The sequence below is a fragment of the Apodemus sylvaticus genome, chromosome 10, assembly GCF_947179515.1.
Source record: "Apodemus sylvaticus chromosome 10, mApoSyl1.1, whole genome shotgun sequence".
NCBI lineage: Eukaryota > Metazoa > Chordata > Mammalia > Rodentia > Muridae > Apodemus > Apodemus sylvaticus.
This window is the reverse complement of record NC_067481.1, coordinates 4,141,116-4,158,877: the sequence shown is the minus strand read 5'-3', so window position 1 is coordinate 4,158,877 and position 17,762 is coordinate 4,141,116. Positions and strand designations below refer to the sequence as shown.

Here is a 17,762-nt window from a genome sequence, read left to right as displayed (position 1 = left end):
TTTCTGAGTATTTGTACTTTAGAGAAAATGTGTGGGGCAGACACACAGGGAAGGAGCTTGATTGAGGAGGATTCTGATGAATGCAGCTCATAGCTGGAATAAGGTTCTGCCCCACCTCCCCACCCCTTGTGGTGCAGACACAAAGCCAGGGAGCAGCTCTGGCTTACACAGTGCTCTGAGGTGGTGCAGGGCAAGAATCCCAGGTCTTCAGGAGGCGGAGGATAAAGGCAGCCTCCATGCCTGCATGCTCCTGCAACCAGACAGAGCTCTGTATAAACCCGGAAGCTGCACACTAGCCCTTACTACCCTGTTTCAGTCAGCTGGAGGCTAGTTTGTCAGCTGGAGTGTGAATATGGCCGCCCAACCCTGGCCAGCATCGCCGTCCATGTGGACAAACGCCTCAGGATTTGAGCGGTGTCAAGCAGGAGCCAAAAGCGTCCTCGAATACCCGTCAAGAATGCAGATGCTGGTGACAGATGGCTGAAGTTGAATGAGGGAGGAAATGGACTCTTCAAGGCTGGGGGGGGGGTGGTCAGCGTGCTGACTCCTTGCCTGGCCCCCCGAGTGGCAGAGGCTTTACCCTTGCCACTGTGGTACTCGGCTGATGGGCGAGGAGAGAGGAGGGTACTGTGGAGGCTCCAGGTTACACCCGAGGACTTTGCGTTGCCACTCAGATGTCTCAGTGTGACCAAAGGGGTAAATGGGGTCCTCGCCAACTTCCGACCCTCTGGGGAGGAGATGGGAAGGCAGCCATAATATCTCCTTAGGGAATCTCTGGAAGCCATTGTTCATCAGGAGGAGGTCCTAGGGGTTGGATTTACAACCTACACCACTGGCTAGCCCATCCCCCTTTAGCCTTGTATGAGACGGGTGGGAGAGGGCAGGGTTTCTCCTCATGCTCCCTGCCAAGGGACAGTGTAGGTGTTACTGTCCGGGCAGAGGTGACTCATCCCTCGTCATGTCTCAGTACCCGTCCCTACACCTACTTTTAGCTCAGTGTAGCCGAGGAGGAGCGCGTCCTCACTCAGAACACGGGCCGCAAATACCATCTTCGTAAATGGAAACAAAAACACTGCGCTCCGGGAAGATGGACCTGCCTGCTCACTGGGCTGCGGCTTCCACTAAGTGGGGAAGCTCGGTTACGCAACGTGAGGTCCAGTTGTGACCACGGCTGTAGGCTGAGGGACACCGCAACACCCACTCGACTCCTCTGGATGGAGGTGGTGCTCCAGGATGCCCTGTGTCATGCAACACTGGGCGTCGACTGACAGTCAGGCAGGAACGAGGTCGGATGACTGAGAAACAAAAGCAAATTTCAACCCCCTGTGGGATACTGCTAGGGCCAGCCAGCTGAGGAGCACGGTGGTTGGAGGCCTCAACCTCAGGTTGCTCAGACCTACACACCCACCAGGCCCAGTACGTCATCACGTCATGCCCAGTACGTTATGTCATGCTGTGGGCCTGAGCAACACTGATCACACGGGCTACTCATTGCTTGTGCCTTTTGCCATGCACAAGTTGTACAGTCCTCACAGGATGCTCGCAGCTTACCTGCTGGGACCAGGTTGCGGGAAGGGTCGGGGACAGGGTTTGGCACTCGGTGTAAGTGAACTCTCTGGTGTAAGTAAACTCTCTCAGGAAAGCAGAGGGAGCTCTTTCAGCAGGAATGGTGCAAATGGGAAACCAAGGGGCGGTAAACGGAGCCCTCCCACCCACGCCCCAGCTGCACGCTTTCGTTCGCAGCTTCCAAAAGCGTTTTTTAAACAAGAGCCGGTGCCAAAGCTGGGGTTAGACTCTGAAGCACTCCTCGGCACCAGGCCTCCTGATCCAAAGGCGCTGGCTGCGTGGCGCTCTTCTTACAGAGGCTTGAACACAGCTGGGATCCTGGAAGGCGGGCTTCGAGAGCCCCATGAAGATACCATGCATGGAGGTTTTACATTGGTGGCTGGGGGGGTCAAGATCGAGGCCGAGACCACAGCGAGGAACTTCAACCCCAAGGAAAACCACCCATGACCCACCATGTTCAGTACAAGTGTATGTGCTGGGGGCTCTCAGCAGGTGCATGTTTGAGGAAGTAGGGGGTTAAGATAAAATCGATGTATGTCAGAGGACCTCCCCTAGGTCATGGATTTGGCTGGCATACTTACAGTTGTCCATTATGTGGTCTACAAAATACATATAAGAGATAAATATGGCCGTTTATAGACTGATATTACTAATGCGTCATGATCAAATATGATCCATCAAGCTACCAGTGAGAGGACAATGGGAGGGGAAAGAGAGGAATGAGAGAAGGCTCAGAAACTAAAGAGGAGCCATAGTCAGGTCCCACTGTACTTGGCCACCCCCACTATGGCCACGCCCACCCCACTGCTAACCTGAATACTTTTGTAGTGTCAGGGGTTGAACCTAGGGCCTCATGCACCCTCCAGTAGCTTATGGTACATTCTACACTCCTCTAAGCTTCCACGCTTCTTTGGGGCTTCAAAAGCTGAGCTAAGCAGTGGCTAGATGCTAGCTGGCTAAAGGAGGGCAGACACACTTGGGCTCTGCAGAGAAAGTTTGTTGGTCCCCATTTACCCAGCCCATGCATGCTCCCTACAGCCAGGTAGCTGCTGGTTCAGTCTGGAAAGCTAAGGAACAGGAACGAAAACATGAGGTCTCCCCTCTGCCGCCGCCACCACTCCACAATCAGCATTGGCCCCAGACAGTCACCCAGCTAGGCTGGGCTTGCCTGTCCCCCACCCATAAGGTTCTAAGAGTGCATATATTGTTAAACACTGTTGTCTTTGTTTTTCCCAGTCTCCTAAAGGAGGGAGATGTTAGCTAATGGCTCTGACATTGTCTCAGTCAGCGGCCAAACAACCAATGATGTATCTTTTGAAACTGTGCCCGTCTAACCCTGAATGCCCCAGAAAGCCCAGTGTTTGGCTAAACCATCTGAAGAATCCATTTTACCTGGGGCTTTCATGAGTCCCCAGAGCCCATAAAAACAGACCGTCTGTAGAACACCACCTAGACTCACTCTCTGGACCCCACAAGGATCCTGCTTCTGCAGGAAGGCATTTGCTGGGATGAAAAAGAAAGAGATTTAAGAGACACAGGCATTGGTGCAGGCAAAGCAGCCATCAGGGATGTATTTATCGTGGGTGGGTCTGCTTTTAAAATGATTTTTGAAACTCTTGCAAGCGTTTCCTGGCTTTTTCCAAAAACTCCTGGTGTAGCTTGTTTTGCTCTAAGATCTGCTGCTGAAGGTCACGAATCATCTGGTTCTGTTTGTCCTCATCGAGAAGGCCGGTGTCCAGGGAAATGTGTCGTTCAGGGGCCGGGGCCTGGATCCCAGTGGAATAAGATTTGAGGAGGGCCAAGCGCATCCGTCTGCGTTCCCGGCGCTCTTCCTCCAGCTCGGCCTTGTAGTGGATCTCCAAGCTCATGTTGGGGTGTTCTGTCAGCTCCAAAAGTGTCTTTTGCCTTCTCTGCTCCAACTCTGCCTTCTGCTTTTGCCTCAAAGCCATCCAGCTTGCCACAGAGTCTGCCTGTTTCTGCAGGTAAGGCTTGAGGCTTTCGTCCTCCACTGCAGGTGACTTGGGTCGCTCCTGTCCTGACTCTGGGCTTAGCGAGAATAAGTCATCTTGTTCTCTAGATGTTCCCGCCCTGACAGGCACTAGGCTTTCGCTCTTTAACGGGTACTTTGCCATCTGTTGGTACCTGGGGTACTCTGTGTCACTCAGCAACTGTTTCAGACTGGGTTTGGACCACATCTCAGAGGTCTCCACCTCCGTTGGGCTCCCAGACTCCTCTGCAGTTTCTACCTCCTCCGTGCTCTCTTCTCTCAGGGTTCCAAAGTTCTCACTCCGAATATCTGAGTAGCTCTGTGGGTCATCTGGATTCCGGTCCGCCTTGAGCCTCTGTTCGAGGTGCAAATTCAGATGTTTCTTCAGCTTCCTATTTGTGTTAAACAATTCTTCGAAAGTAGATTCAATTTCTTTGTGCCACTGATTCTTGTACTTGCTCGGGGGGCTCTGGGGTGCAGCCCCTTGTTTGAAGGTGGGGCCAGCGAGCAGGGGCTGATCGAGGGCTGTTGTTTTGCCCTGCAGACTCTGGTCTCTGTTGTGAGCAAATCGAGTCCCTTTTGCCGAGGGCCGCCTTCCCCCACGGAATTCCTTCTGTACTTCCTCCCCGCAGTCAGTTTCTCCAGCGCCATCAAAGAATGGGTTGAGTTTCACCGCATCTACCCTTCTAGCCACCCGAGGGCCCTGGTAGCCACCATGGCCCTTACTTGAAGACACCCGTCTCCCTTTACCCTTTTCACCGGAGGTTGGGCCCCGGGCTTTGGCAGAACTACGTCTCTCTGAGCATGGCGCCTTTTTCCGGGACTTGGGGTGCTGTCTGGGGTGCTCCTCCCTGCGGCCCTTTTCTCTGAAGGCTGCTCGGTTTCTCTCTCTAGCCCTCGTGTGTTTTGCTGTCCCTCTCTGGTTCTGTTCATCCACGCCGGGGTCGTTTCCCCGCTCGGCTGCCTTGTCCAACAGCTGGGCTAAATAGAGGCGCTCAGCTTGTCGGACCTGCTGCAGCCGGGCCTCCTGCCACTCTGCCTTCAACTCCTCAGCCAGGCGCTGCAGCTGCCTTGTTTTCCACTGCTGCAGAGAGGCACTGTCCTCCTCTCGGGCCTGCATCGGGGAAGGCTTCTGCCTCAAAACCAAGGCTTCATCTTCGGAAGAGGGGCTCTGTTGGGCTGCTCGCTCCGTGTCTCTCTGCATTTCTGTGAGTTTTGCAGACACACTCATAAACAAAGGCGGCTGTCGCCAGAGGCGGAGGTTGCAGGTGCGGGTGCCTGGAGCACCCGCAGAAACGACAAGAGAGTCACAGCAAACCTACAAGGCCAGGAGGGCACAGGCCGCTCCGGACAGCTGGAGGAAAGTGTGCAAAGCCCTGGAGACAAGTGCACATGTGGTTCTCAGTACAGGATGCACTCGAAACCGCCATCACCAGATCTCTCCCCAGCCTCTGCCCACTGGCACCCACTCCCCGACTCTCGGTTTCTGTCCTGAACACCTCGGATGTTGTGGGTATGCGGGTGGGGGTTTGCATGGGGGTATGCGTGTTTCACAGAGTATGGCCGCAGAGGGTGTCTAGCAAATGTCTGGAGATGATTTTTGTCATCGCAAGTGAATGAAGAGGTGCTATCCATCTGCAGCTGGGGACAAGCCAGGGGCGTCACTAAACATCCTGAAGTGCATAGGGTGGCCGCCAGGTCAAAGGACAATAGCAGGGTAGAGACTGAGAACTCTTCACCCGTGAGGCAAGGTTAGGACTCAGGTGTGGAGGGAGGTTGCAGAAAGAAGCAGCTGAGAAAAAATGGGGGAGGGAAAGGTGGGAAGAGCAACAATGTGGGCTGCTCCCAGGGGAAGAGATGAAACAGAGCCGATGGCAGGGGGTGGGGTGGGGCTGTGGGTATGGACGTGTGCTCATACACTTGTGTTACACACCTGAATGCACAAGAGCAGGGGTGTGCAAGAAGAAGTGTGTGTATACACAGATGCTTGCTACTTGGATTGAGTAAACCAGAGAGAGTGGGGTGGGGCAGAGAGACAGAGAGGCAGAGACGAGACAGAGAGATGCAGACACACATGCATCTGTATGCATGTCTACGAGAACAGAGGTGCATATGCAGGCATATGTGTGGGAGAGCACATGCTTGCTCCATGGATCTGATACAAACCAGACAGAAAAGGAGACATGAATGTTACATCACGGTGCTCAGCTTGGCACTGTGAGGCCATCAGGGGACTGCTGTGTGCCCCTGTGACACCAGAAGGGCCCATGCTTTGCCAGATTTCCCAAGAGAAGCTGTGATTCTCAAGGGGACAGTGTCACATGATCATATTGGTCACATGAAGAGCCCTCAACTGCCCTTTCTTCCAGTCCCTACAGGAGCAGGTTGACCTGCTTAAGTCAATGTCAATCACAGCCATCAGAAAGCAGCTCTGCAGGCCCATTACTGATAATGTTACAGTTCAGGCTCCTCGGGGCACTAGGCAGTCATCATGCAGGTTTCCCTTTTGGAGATGGGGAACTCCCTATATAACCCATGTTGTCTTGGAACTTGTAATCTTCCTGTCTCAATCCCCCAAGTGCTGAGCTTATAGGCATGCACTACCACACACAGCTGCTGAGCCTATATGCATGCATCCCCACACAAAGTAGCTGAGCCTATAGGCATGCATCACCACACACAGCTGCTGAGCTTATAGGCATGCACAGCCACACACAACTGCTGAGCTTATAGCTATGCACAGCCACACACACAGCTGCTGAGCCTATACACATGCATCCCCACACATAGTAGCTAAGCCTATAGGCATGCATCCATACACACAGCTGCTGAGCCTATAGGCATACACCACCACTCACAGCTGCTGAGCCTATAGGCATGCATCCCCACATACAGTTGCTGAGCCTATAGGGATACACCACCACCAGATCTGCTGAGCCTATAGGCATGCATACACACACACACACACACAGCTGCTGAGCCTATAGGCATCCACAGCCACACATAGCTGCTGAGCCTATAGGTGTGCACAGCCACACAGAGCACAGATCACTTTTGTCTAGCAACCCTGGGAGGTAATGCCCTGTTACCACCTGAGGTCCACAGATGGGGACACTGAAACAGGGAGCCAGGGGACACTGGAGCCAGATCACATCCTAGAAAGAGGTCTCTGACTAGGTAGACCACAGGGTCTTTGACCAGTCACAGCCAGTTGCACTACACTGACATGGACACGTATGTCCTTGTGATAGATCCTTGTTCCAAACCAGGCAATTAGAAGCATGTTCTTAAAAACAACAGCTGATATTACACCCACCAGCCTGCCGACCACCATGGCAGCCAAAAGGAAAAAAAACTGGAGGAAGACGGGGCTCTCAACTCAGGGTCTGAGATTTTCTTTCAAAGTGTAGGAAAGAATCATCTTTTTTTCTTAACAAATGGTTTTGAGACAGGAGGATGCCTACACTCAAGGAAGAACTCAGACCCTACGTCATATCTTGCACAAAAATCAACTCACGGTGAAACCTATAGAGATCTAATGTCAGGCCTAAAACTATAAACATTTAGAAGAAAACAAGTGTGTGTGTGTGTGTGTGTGTGTGTGTGTGTGTGTGTGTGTGTGTGTGAGAACATACACACATACACACACACACACACACACACACACACATACACATATACATTTGTGGCCCTGGCTTAGGCAAAGATTTCTTAGATGTAAGAGGAAAACCCAAGCAGTTAAAGTGGAGATTGACAGGTGACTAGCATCAGAAGCTGAGCCTGTGCACCTCCCGCAAACACCAAGGTTTTCAGACCACAGATCCAGGAAGAGACTCCAGTTCATACTATTTGAACAGTTCCATGAGAACACAACCTAACAGTTGTCTAAAAACCTAAAAGATACAACCAGAGTCCAGCAGGATGGCTCAGCAGGTAAAAGACCTTGCTACACAAGCTTGTCATTCTGAGTTCAAGCCCCAGGATCCCGTGAAGGAGAATCAACAGCTGGAAGTTGCCCTTTCACCTCCACACGTGTGCTGGGGCACACGCAGGCACCTGCTTACGTGCACACAAAAAATAATTTAAGAGGTGTTTTTTAAAATATACAAATAGAACTGTCAAGATGGCTTAGCACTGCTCTTCCAGAGGACCTGGGTTCAATTCCCAGCACTCCTGTGGGGGTGGCTCAGAAAAGTCTGGAACTCTAGTTCCTAGGGATATGGCACCTCTGGCCCCCATGGGTACCACACGCATGTGCACAGACCACCATCGTGCTCCCAAACCCATCCCCTGCACTTCACTCTCCTTCTCACCCCACAATCCTATCCCACATCCCACCTCACCCCAACCTCACTCCCACGCCACACTCCCACCACAACATAATTAAAAATAAATCTTTTTTTTTAAAGGAAAAAATACAAGATACAGATAGACTTCACCAAGAAGACAGATGCACTAGCTAAGAGCACAGGAAGAACCACAGTCACCACAGAAAGGCAGACCGAAGCTGCAGTGTGACTGTCTCACGCCCTCCACAATCAGCAGCTAGGGAAACTGGAACCTGCTTCCTGTGGTGGGCGTTTAAAATGGGGCAAGGCAGTTCATCAACAGTCTGGTAGTTTCTCCAACAGTAGGCCGTAGACTGAGTGGCCTGGAATTACCACATCTAAGTCTGTAACAGCCAGGAGAAATGGGAGCTCAGAGAGATCCGACGATTCAGATCCCAGAGCAGCTGGGTGTGAACATGCACCCCACACGGAACCCTGGGCTTTGCGGGGAATAGCCACCTCGGTGTTGTTACAGGGAAGGTCTGTGTTGCTGTGACTAGCTGATGGCACCAGTTCCACCTAAGGCGTAAAGTCTATTTCTGAGCCTGGAGCCAGTGGCTCCCATTCTTTCTAGCAGGCAACAATCACTGAGATCTACCATGTCTCTGCACCCAGAAGCCGTCCCCATCTCAGACAGTGACCCTCACTCACCCTCATGAAGAAAAGTTGGGGGGATAATAGCTAATTCCGTAGTTCAAGAATCCACGTCCCCATGACAATCGCCTTTTTGCTCTTTCTGGTGCCCCTCCCTCCCTTTCTTGTGACCAGAGGACAGGGTTCCACTTGGGACTCAGGGATGATACTTGATGAAGCTGAGACTGCTAAGGAGAAGCACCTCCTCACCGGATGTCCACATCAGCAAGTCCCAAATGTCATTCACAGCCACCAGTAGCACGCATACCTTAGCCAAAGGGGGTCAACACCAAACTTCATATAAGACCCTGAGGTCCCCCCACCTCAAAGGTGATCCCAACTTTGAGCATTTGGGGAGAGGGAATGTCCAGTGCCTGACCCCAGAGAAATCAAGAATCAAAGTAATATAATCAGAAGCTACATGAGGAGCCAGAGAATGGGCTCACGCCAGCCAGGCTGGGGCCCTAAAGCATAGAGGGTCCTGCAGCTGGCCTGTGTGGGTTCTGACTTTCTAGTGCAGGAGGGCCATCCTAGTCCCCACACCGTGTAGATGCCATGCCCAGGGTCTGCTTTCTGCACACCCAAAAGGACAGTCACACAGCTGAATAGCGGCACCAGCCCTACTTGCTGGTTTTGTTGTAGCCATGTGCCACACCCTCCTACCACCAGGTACACAGTGGCCACAGGGATTAACCCACCACTGTAGTTGACCATCGATGTGACCTGAATGTTCACCAAATAATGAATACAGCAGATGCTATCACCTTCCCCAGACACAGTGGAACGATATCGAGTACTATTACCTCTAGGGATGCCAGGGGGACTTGGGAGCATGTGTTGTTTTATAGATGCTTAACCAAGTCAGGGGATACTTGTGAAGACAGGGCCAAGTGGAGCTAGCTGGCTGGACTCAGCATCCGGAACCGCAACACCAGGCTGGCCATAGGATGACTTCCTATCACTCCCAGGTTTCACACACATCCCCTAGTCTCTCTGCAGATGCACCATGGGATAGCCAGAGACTCAGGGGGGTTAGTAACTTGCCTGAGGCCATCCAGCCCTACCCAGCATGCACCAAGGTCTCAAACTCTCAGGCACTGAGTGCCCTGATTCAGGTTCCTAACCTGCAGAGGGAGAGTCAGAGCTGGAAGCTACTTCAAGATGCGCATCTGCTTTGATCTGGGCTGTGTTTGTCCTCTGGTTGCTCCTTAGGCCTGAGGTGAGCTCGTGCTTCCTGGGTATTCACCCAGGACACAGAAGTACCTCCGAGTGAGCGAGCGATCGAGTGAGCGATCGGCCTGCACAGTTAGCTCTCTCTCCCTCTGTCAACAGCAGCTGAGCCCTTAGGATTTCTTACAAGCCTTCCTGTCTTCCATGCACCCACCTCTGCGCCTGCACCCTCCCCCACCACAGCACAGCAAGACAACCGACAGTGGCTCCCTCTTGCCCTTATGAGCAAGTCTCCAAATACCACCCACAGGCAACAGAAGTACACCCCTGAACTGCTAGCAGGTTCCAGGGCTCCACCCTAGTGAGATCCCACCCCAGCCTGTGGGGAGGCTGCAGGGTCAGGCCATGCTGCGACCCCAGCTCCACACCAGTGTCCATTGCTGCCCAGCATCTAACTGTGCCCATGTGGATTCTTCACCCGAGGGACATAGGGGATCCTCAAGGGCTCTTAAGATATTCAGGACAGGCTTTCTTAAACTAAGTGACCCCAAATACTGTGGGCTTACCAAGTCAACTTTGTATAACAAAGGCTGCATCCTCCCTGCTGACTAGAACTATCCCCTCTTTCTCTCATAGCAGCCTGTCCTTCTAACCGCTGTGGCCTGGCACCACAGGAATAAGCATAGAGCAATTGACTCTTGACAGAAAAGTGAACAGGAGTACAAGGGTCAGCAGGCCTGGTTGACGTCAGGGACCCAAGCTTTTGTCTCCAAGCTAGCTTACCCTAAAACACAACACCCACAGGGCACTGGTGACCCACAAGACAGACAGAAAATCAGCTACAAGTCTCCAGCTTGCGCAGCTCTTGTGTGATTTTTGTTGACGTTGGGTCTCACTATAGGCAGCCTATGACTTGTGATCCTCCTCCCTCAGCCTCTTCAGTGCCAGGATTACAGGCCTTGTGCCAACAGTCCTAGATCACAAGATTTTCTTTTCAACAGCTTGTATCCCTGGTCAAATCTGACAAAAATGTGAAAGGAATGCACCCAGATCTCACCGATTCCATCAGTCAGAGTGCGGGGGCTTGGGAGAGCCAAGCACTGTTTGTGACTGGGAGCCACACGGCCACCCAGAGCACCAGGGTGATTTCTATCTGCAGTCAGAGAAGGAGCTAAGCCTCTGCTGGACAGCCCAGACATCCTGGGCTCCGACAGAAAGAAGGGCATTTTGGTGATGCAGCTGCTGCGCTGTCTTCACAACCAGGGCGTCTCAGCAGCAGTTGAGATGGCTCCGTCAGTGACAACAGCACCTGGCTTGAAGGGAGCTCAGCCAGCATTGAAGGTAAAGACATCAAGGTACGGGAAGCTGATGGGCAGGCTGGGGTCTGTGATGTCAAAGGGATGAGAAGTGTCTGTGACAAAGTCACAAGATAATCATTTTCAAGGCACAGGAGGTGACTCGCTCAGTCAGCAAAGCTCTTACTGTGTAAGCAAGAGGACTTGAGTGCAGATCCCTCCTGTAAATTTCCTGGGCTTAGCAACTCATGCCCATGACCCCACTACCGGGAAGGCAGGGACTGGGGGACCCCTGGTGCTCACTGGCCAGGCAATGTATCCAAGTTGGTGAGCTTCAGGGTCAATGAGAGACCTTGTCTCAACATATACAGTAGAAAGCAAACAGGGAAGACACCTAATGTGCGCCTCTGGTGTCACAAAACCCAACCAAATGGAAAGCTTGAGAGCCAAGCCCCTCAGCACACGCCTTTAGTCCCAGCACTCGGGAGGCAGAGGCACTGAGAGTTCTGAGTTCCAGGTCAGCTTGGTCTACTGAGTTGAGTTCCAGGACAGCCAGGACTACGCAGAAACCCTTTCAGAGGGCAGGGCAGGGTGAGGGGAGTGCAGTGTTAGTGTTGCAATGGCTCGGAATATACTGGATAATGAGAAATGTGCAGGACCTCGAGCAGCGACAGCCAGACTGAGTCAGAAGAGCAAGGGAGAACCAGACATGCAAAGAGCTGCTTCCCAGATGGTTCTGAGAGGGGAGAGAAGAGGGCAGGGCAGGAGGAGGGGCAAGGATCTCAGAAGGACAGGGACAAAAGCCAGAGACCTCTGCAGAGCTGGAGGATCCCAGAGGAGTGCAGGCCGCAAGTACACTGTGTGCCCAGAGAAAGATGGTGGACAATGCTATCTCAGCCCCTCATCTGGGAAATGGGTGACAGCAGCCTCTCCCATTACTGTGGGGACCACCCAGATGCTTGGCCAGTTATGTGGGGAGAGGGTGGTACTTACTGTATGTCTCTCCAGATGACTGAGCCAGGCCAGTGAGGACACATTACAGGGAGGCAAAGGTTGGCCGGGTGAAAGGAAGCACTTTCTATGGAGCTGTCTTGAAATCATTGGGTAGGCAGTGAGACACCCATCACTGGAGGTATCCAAGCCAAGCCCAGGTGAAATAAACATCAGAAATGTTTTTAACCCCATTTCTCTATACTCTAGGACAAAGCTGCCTCACGCCCCGGTTCTGATCCCTCCTCCCTCAGCTAAGTTCCGTCCTAAAGGCACTGGGCTGTGATTTGGAGAAGTGGTGCCAGAATCTCTCCTGGGGAAAGCACGGTAAAGTATTCATCCTGGCCAAGCCCACAGTCAGTTTTCACCTGGGGGTGGGGCTACACGCTGACATTTGACCATCTCCCCATGTTCTACCAGGACAGGGAGGGTGCTACCAGGCGGGGACAGCAGGGCGGCCAGCTGAGGGGGTGAGGAACATGCTCAGATCGCCCCCTCCCCCCTGAAGACAGACCTTGTGTTAAGCTGCCCTCTGACCTCAGGGTCCAGGCATCCACCAACCAAGAGGGGCACTTGTGACTGATCCAGCTGGTGCCTTACTAAATATAGGGGTGCTGCTCACCACCTGCTTCCCGAGTCCCTAGCCAGCTCAGGGGCACCCAGCTGCCATTCTTACTGTTTCCTCCCACTCCTCAGAGCAGTTCATCTTCCCACGCCCAGCCCCCACTGTCAGCACCTATTCTTGCTGGTAAGACGGACTTTTAAATCTGCATCAGGTCACGTGGCCTGGTCACACGTTTCTCCCCCAACAGCCGGGCACAAAAAGAATCCCCCCTCCCAGAGGAGAAGGGGCAGACACCGCAATCTTGTCCTAAGGTGGTCCACGTGGGGTTTCAGGGGTCACTGACCCAGGTTAGGTGGAATCACCACTCCCCACCTCTGCCAGCAGCCCTGTGTCTGCCCTGACTGGTTAACCAAGGGAGGCGGTTGCCATGGGAACAGCAGAGCTGTTGTGCTGTGACATCACCTCAGGGGTGAGGTCAGATACAGAGACAGGCCAGCCAGAGAACAGGCTTCCAGGTGAGAAAAGCAATCAGAGATTTGTCTCAAGTGGAGCTTTTTGGAAGGTGCCTGTTTGAAGAGGTGTTGATGAGCTGAGGAGGCGGGGCAATGTAGAAACCCCCAGTTCACAGCCACAGCCTGGACGACAGTCCTCCCTCCTCTCCTCCCTCCCCTCAGCCTGGCAGCATCGCGACCTCCTCAGGCGATGCTCTCTCCCGTCCCAGCTGTCAGAACATTAAGAGGACATACTTAAAGGTCTCAAGGACAGGCGCTTCCCATCCCTTCTCCTGCAGAGACAGCAGCTGGCTGGACTCTGGGCAGAGGGTATGGGCTACTTCTCAACAGCTCTGAAAATCTGACTGAGGCAGGAGAAGAAAGAATCCTAGCTCCAGCTCCTTGTTCACTCATGAAACCTTACACCTCAAAGCCAGACATCCTTGACTACGCACAAAGTGCTGGAGCTTCCTCTAAAAATAAGACCACTGAGGGCTTAGTTTGGGGAAGGTGGCTTTATAAAGAGTCAGAGCTTAAAGTTTCTGTAATCGAGGAAAAGTGAAGGACCTGGCAGGCTGAGCTGTGGAGAACGCAAGATGGGGAGAGCTGAGCCTGGAACCAAAGGCTTTGACTGGATGGACCGAGCCCTCAGAAAGGCCACTGCCCACTGACTTGGGCCAGCGTATGAGTTATCCCCACAGGAGGAACTTTCTCCACTCAAGCCATCTCTGTTTTTCTGGTCCTTTTCCTCACACTCTTGTGATGGTTTATTTTTTATGTCAACTTGACTGAATGAAGAAATACTCAGCTAGTTAATGAACTAAGGGACTCCCAGCGAGCTGGTCAGTCTGGAGCTGTTTCTGCATGGGATTAACTTTGAATCATACTTCTTGGGCTACGGAGTCCAAGCTTGAAAATCCAGAAGATGTCGGGTGTGAACATGTATCTGTTGTCTCCAGCCATCAGGGTTCCTGGTCCCCTGTCCTCTGCCCTCTGGACACTCTCCACCCCCCTCACAGATGAAATCACACCACTTCTCTCAGGTCTGCAGATGGCATCTTGGGTTCTTTCAGCCCATGGGAGATCATTCCCACACCAAACCCAGAGTCTTCGCTCTCTGTTGATTCTGTTTCTCTGGAGAACTCACAGACAGAGCCCTGAGATATCTCTCTCTCTCTCTCTCTCTCTCTCTCTCTCTCTCTCTCTCTCTCTCTCTCTCTCTCTCCCTCCCTCCCTCCCTCCCTCCCTCTCTCCCTTCCTTTCCTCCTTCCTCCTCCTCCCTCCTCCTCCTCCTCCTCTTCTTCCTCGTACATCAACCCTTCAGCAAGAGAAAAGTTTGTGGAGAGAAGTTTTTAGAATATGCTGGCACTTTTGAGAGGAGGCTCTCCCCACCCCCTACCCCAGCAGCCTCACTGCTCTGCTTCCATTACTGTTCTGGAGACCCAGATGATGTCTGAATGATGTTGCCCTGGCCTCCTTGGCTCTCCTGACACTTTCCTGGTTGTTCCCAGAGTCCGAAGCTCTGTATTAATCAAACTAGCAAGCTGGGGAGATGCTGGCTCAGTTGGAGAAAGTGCTTGCTGGGTTGGAGTGAGGACCTAAGTTTGATCTCCAGCATCAAACTGGGGTGGGGGTGGTTTGGAGGCACATGCTTGTAATCCCTGTGCTGAGGAGGTTCAGACAAGAAGTGAATCCCATGGTGGTTACCGGCCAGCCAGCCCTGCCTAATCAATAGGCCCCCAGGTCTTACACACACACACACACACACACACACACACACAGAGAGAGAGAGAGAGAGAGAGAGAGAGAGAGAGAGAGAGAGAGAGAGAGAGAGAGAGAGATGGGGTAGCTAGGAATAGTGGAGAGCTCTTGTAATCCCAGCACTGGGAAGAGGGAGACTAGGGATCCCCAGGGGACTCGATGGTCAGCTAGACTATAATGTTCAACCCAGCGAGAGACACTGTTTCAAAAAACAAGGTGTACGACTGCTATGGCATGATACTATAGTTGCTGGCTTCTGTACACATGCACATTGACACACACATGTGAACCCATGCAAACATACACACACATAACAATCATCTACACTGCCACAGTAGGTGTAGCAGTACATGCCTGTAATCCCAGCCCTCAGGAAATGGAGGCCAGAGAAGCAAGGCCAGTCTGGGCTATAGGAGACCCTGTCTCAAAAACAAAGCAAAACAAACAAAAACAAAAACTGTGCCTCACTGGCCAAGACCAATCAAGTCTAGAGGGGACTGGGCTGGTTATTAGACAATCCTAGCAAGTACAAACTTAAAAAATAAATGTATGGCCAGGCAGTGGTGGCACACACCTTTAATCCTAGCACTGGGGAGGCAGAGGCAGGCAGATTTCTGAGTTGGAGGCCAGCCTGGTCTACAGAGTGAGTTCCAGGGTAGCCAGGGCTACATAGAGAAACCCTGTCTCCAAAAAAGAAAAAAAAAAGAAAAGAAAAAAAGAAAAAAAAAAGAAAAAGAAAAAGTATAATTCAAGTCCATTTTAGGAAAAATGAAAAAAGAAAAGAATGCACTTGTAAACAGGAGTCTGATTCCCTCATATGCCCTCATTTTCACATTTTAATTTGGAACTATCCAAGCCAGGCTGAGTGGGGGAGTGCACAGAGGAGGTACTGTGGGGTAGGAGGTCCTAAGTTCATCCCAGCACCACAGGAGTGAACGAATGACCTCATAGCTGCAAGCACCTGACAGCATTCTCTTATGAGGCCTGGCTCTGTCTGCAGCTGCTCCTACCCCCCCCCCCCCCCGCCCCTAGTAAAGCAAGACTGAACAAATGTGTGACCAAATGCTTACTAGTGTCTGTTACCAATTCTCTCAGGAAAAAGAAAACTCCTGGATACAGGCTTATTTTTATAATCCTGATTGCTTCTGCCTGCATGCCCACGGGAGACTCCAAGAGGCGCACATTGAGACACACACAACATCTTGGTCACCAAGCCTCCACAGGGATGCCCAGCCTCCTGCCCCAAGGAACAAGCACGCTCCAAAGCCAGGAAGTCTGCTCCTGTGACACTACCCCTGTACTGGTGACCTTGGGCGAGTCATAGACCTTACCACCTTCCCGATTTGTCTCCCAAGGGAGTCGTGAGAGAAGCTGAGCTGGGTTCACGTGTCCCCGAGGGAAAGGGTGCCCCCTTTCCATCCACAGCACCACAGTATGATGGGGGGTGCCTTTCCTGGCACCCCAGGCCTTTGTCCCCATAGCTCCTAGGCATAGATCACAGGTTTTCCAGGAGCTTAGACTTCTAGGAAGAGATAGTGGGATTGTCACCTGTGCAGCTCCTGAGGACATCTTATCCTGTGACAAGAACTTCACTCATCAACAGCTTCTCTAGTACACTAGAGTTTCTTAGACAGGCACCAGCCTGTTGCTAGAGAAGAGGAAACAGCTGGAAAGGCACAGAGTAAGGGTCTCAATCAGCCCGCAAGGCTCTGAAGCGGATGCTCCTCTCCAGACAGCTCTCCCCCTTCCTTGGCTAAGAGCCAGCTAGCCAGTGTCCTAACCAGGTCCCTGTCATAAGCAGAGGCACCCGGAAAAGGCTGAGGCTGTCACAGCAAGCTCTGCTGTGTCTCCAGAAAGTGTCTGAACCCCAACAGGGTTTCAGAACCACCTTCAACCACAGGTTGGAAAGGGGCAAAATGTCCAAACCATCTGCCAACCCGAAGACACACTGACAAGACCTCTGGGCTTGATACCCACAGGGAGATCTGTACAAAGAACCATGCTCTGGCCATGAAGCACCTAGTCCTCCTCCAGGAGCCCCAGGGCAGTTTGGAGGGGACTGAGTGTAGCTTCAGGGTCAGCTTGGAGCATAGTCCCACAGGAATCCTTTCTCAAGTCATCCTGCTTGTTTCTAGAAATTACAGAGCAGGTAACCAGATGGAAATAATCATACCAAAAAACAAACCAGAAACCTACAGCTGTGCACTGAGGCCAGGGACAGAGAAGACTTTTGTACAAGGGAAGGAATGTTGAGGGGTCATGCCTTGAGGCTCTAAATAGTCTCTGCCTATTCATTCATCCCCCTCTGTTGTAGCATAACACAGCCACAGATGATGCCCAGTCTCAATAAAACTTTATTTACAACCAGCCATCTGTCCAGCAATGACAGTAACTTTGCCAACTGTGGAAAGAGGCCAAGAAAATATCGGGATGTCAGCTGCCTTCTGTGGGGCGAAGTCACACAACGAAATGGCACACATGTCCTAGTGTAGTGTGCCTAACATATACAGGAAAGGACCAGTTCATCTGAGAAAAGGCACCACCTGAGGCTGCCCTGGAAGCCTCAGATGAGGTCACCCATGCTCTGGGTGCCGTGAACTAGATGGGTCATCTTGGGAAGGGGTCTTGTGATCCACTAAAAACCACTTAAGTCACATGCTTTAAACATGATGTGAATGTCTGTGCACACATATGTACGTGTGAGTACAGATCCTGAAGAGGCCAGAGGATCCCCTGGAGCTAGCGTTACAGGAGTCATGAGTCACCTGACATGAGTGCTGTGGATAAAACTGATCCCTTGCAAGAGCAGTCAGTGCTCCTGACCCCTGAGCCATCTCTTCAGCTCCCATGAATGGAGCATTTTATGGGGCAATCCATACAGTGCGTGAGTCACGCCTCAACAATGAAGAATACGGACAAGCAGAGCCCTTGTCTGAGATAAAATACAATAGTCCCAAGGCAATGCCTAGAACCTGA

General features: G+C 52.1%; 2 protein-coding genes across 2 annotated transcripts in view; both read right to left on the bottom strand.

Moving 5' to 3' along the window:
* Timp2 (TIMP metallopeptidase inhibitor 2) overlaps positions 1-17,762 on the bottom strand; it is a 50,600-nt gene that overhangs the window by 23,815 nt on the left and 9,023 nt on the right. The window lies entirely within an intron of this gene.
* Cep295nl (CEP295 N-terminal like) lies at positions 3,149-4,815 on the bottom strand. Its single transcript, XM_052194572.1, has one exon. It carries the CDS (start codon positions 4,782-4,784, stop codon positions 3,162-3,164), a length of 1,623 nt encoding a protein of 540 aa, XP_052050532.1. The 5' UTR covers positions 4,785-4,815; the 3' UTR covers positions 3,149-3,161.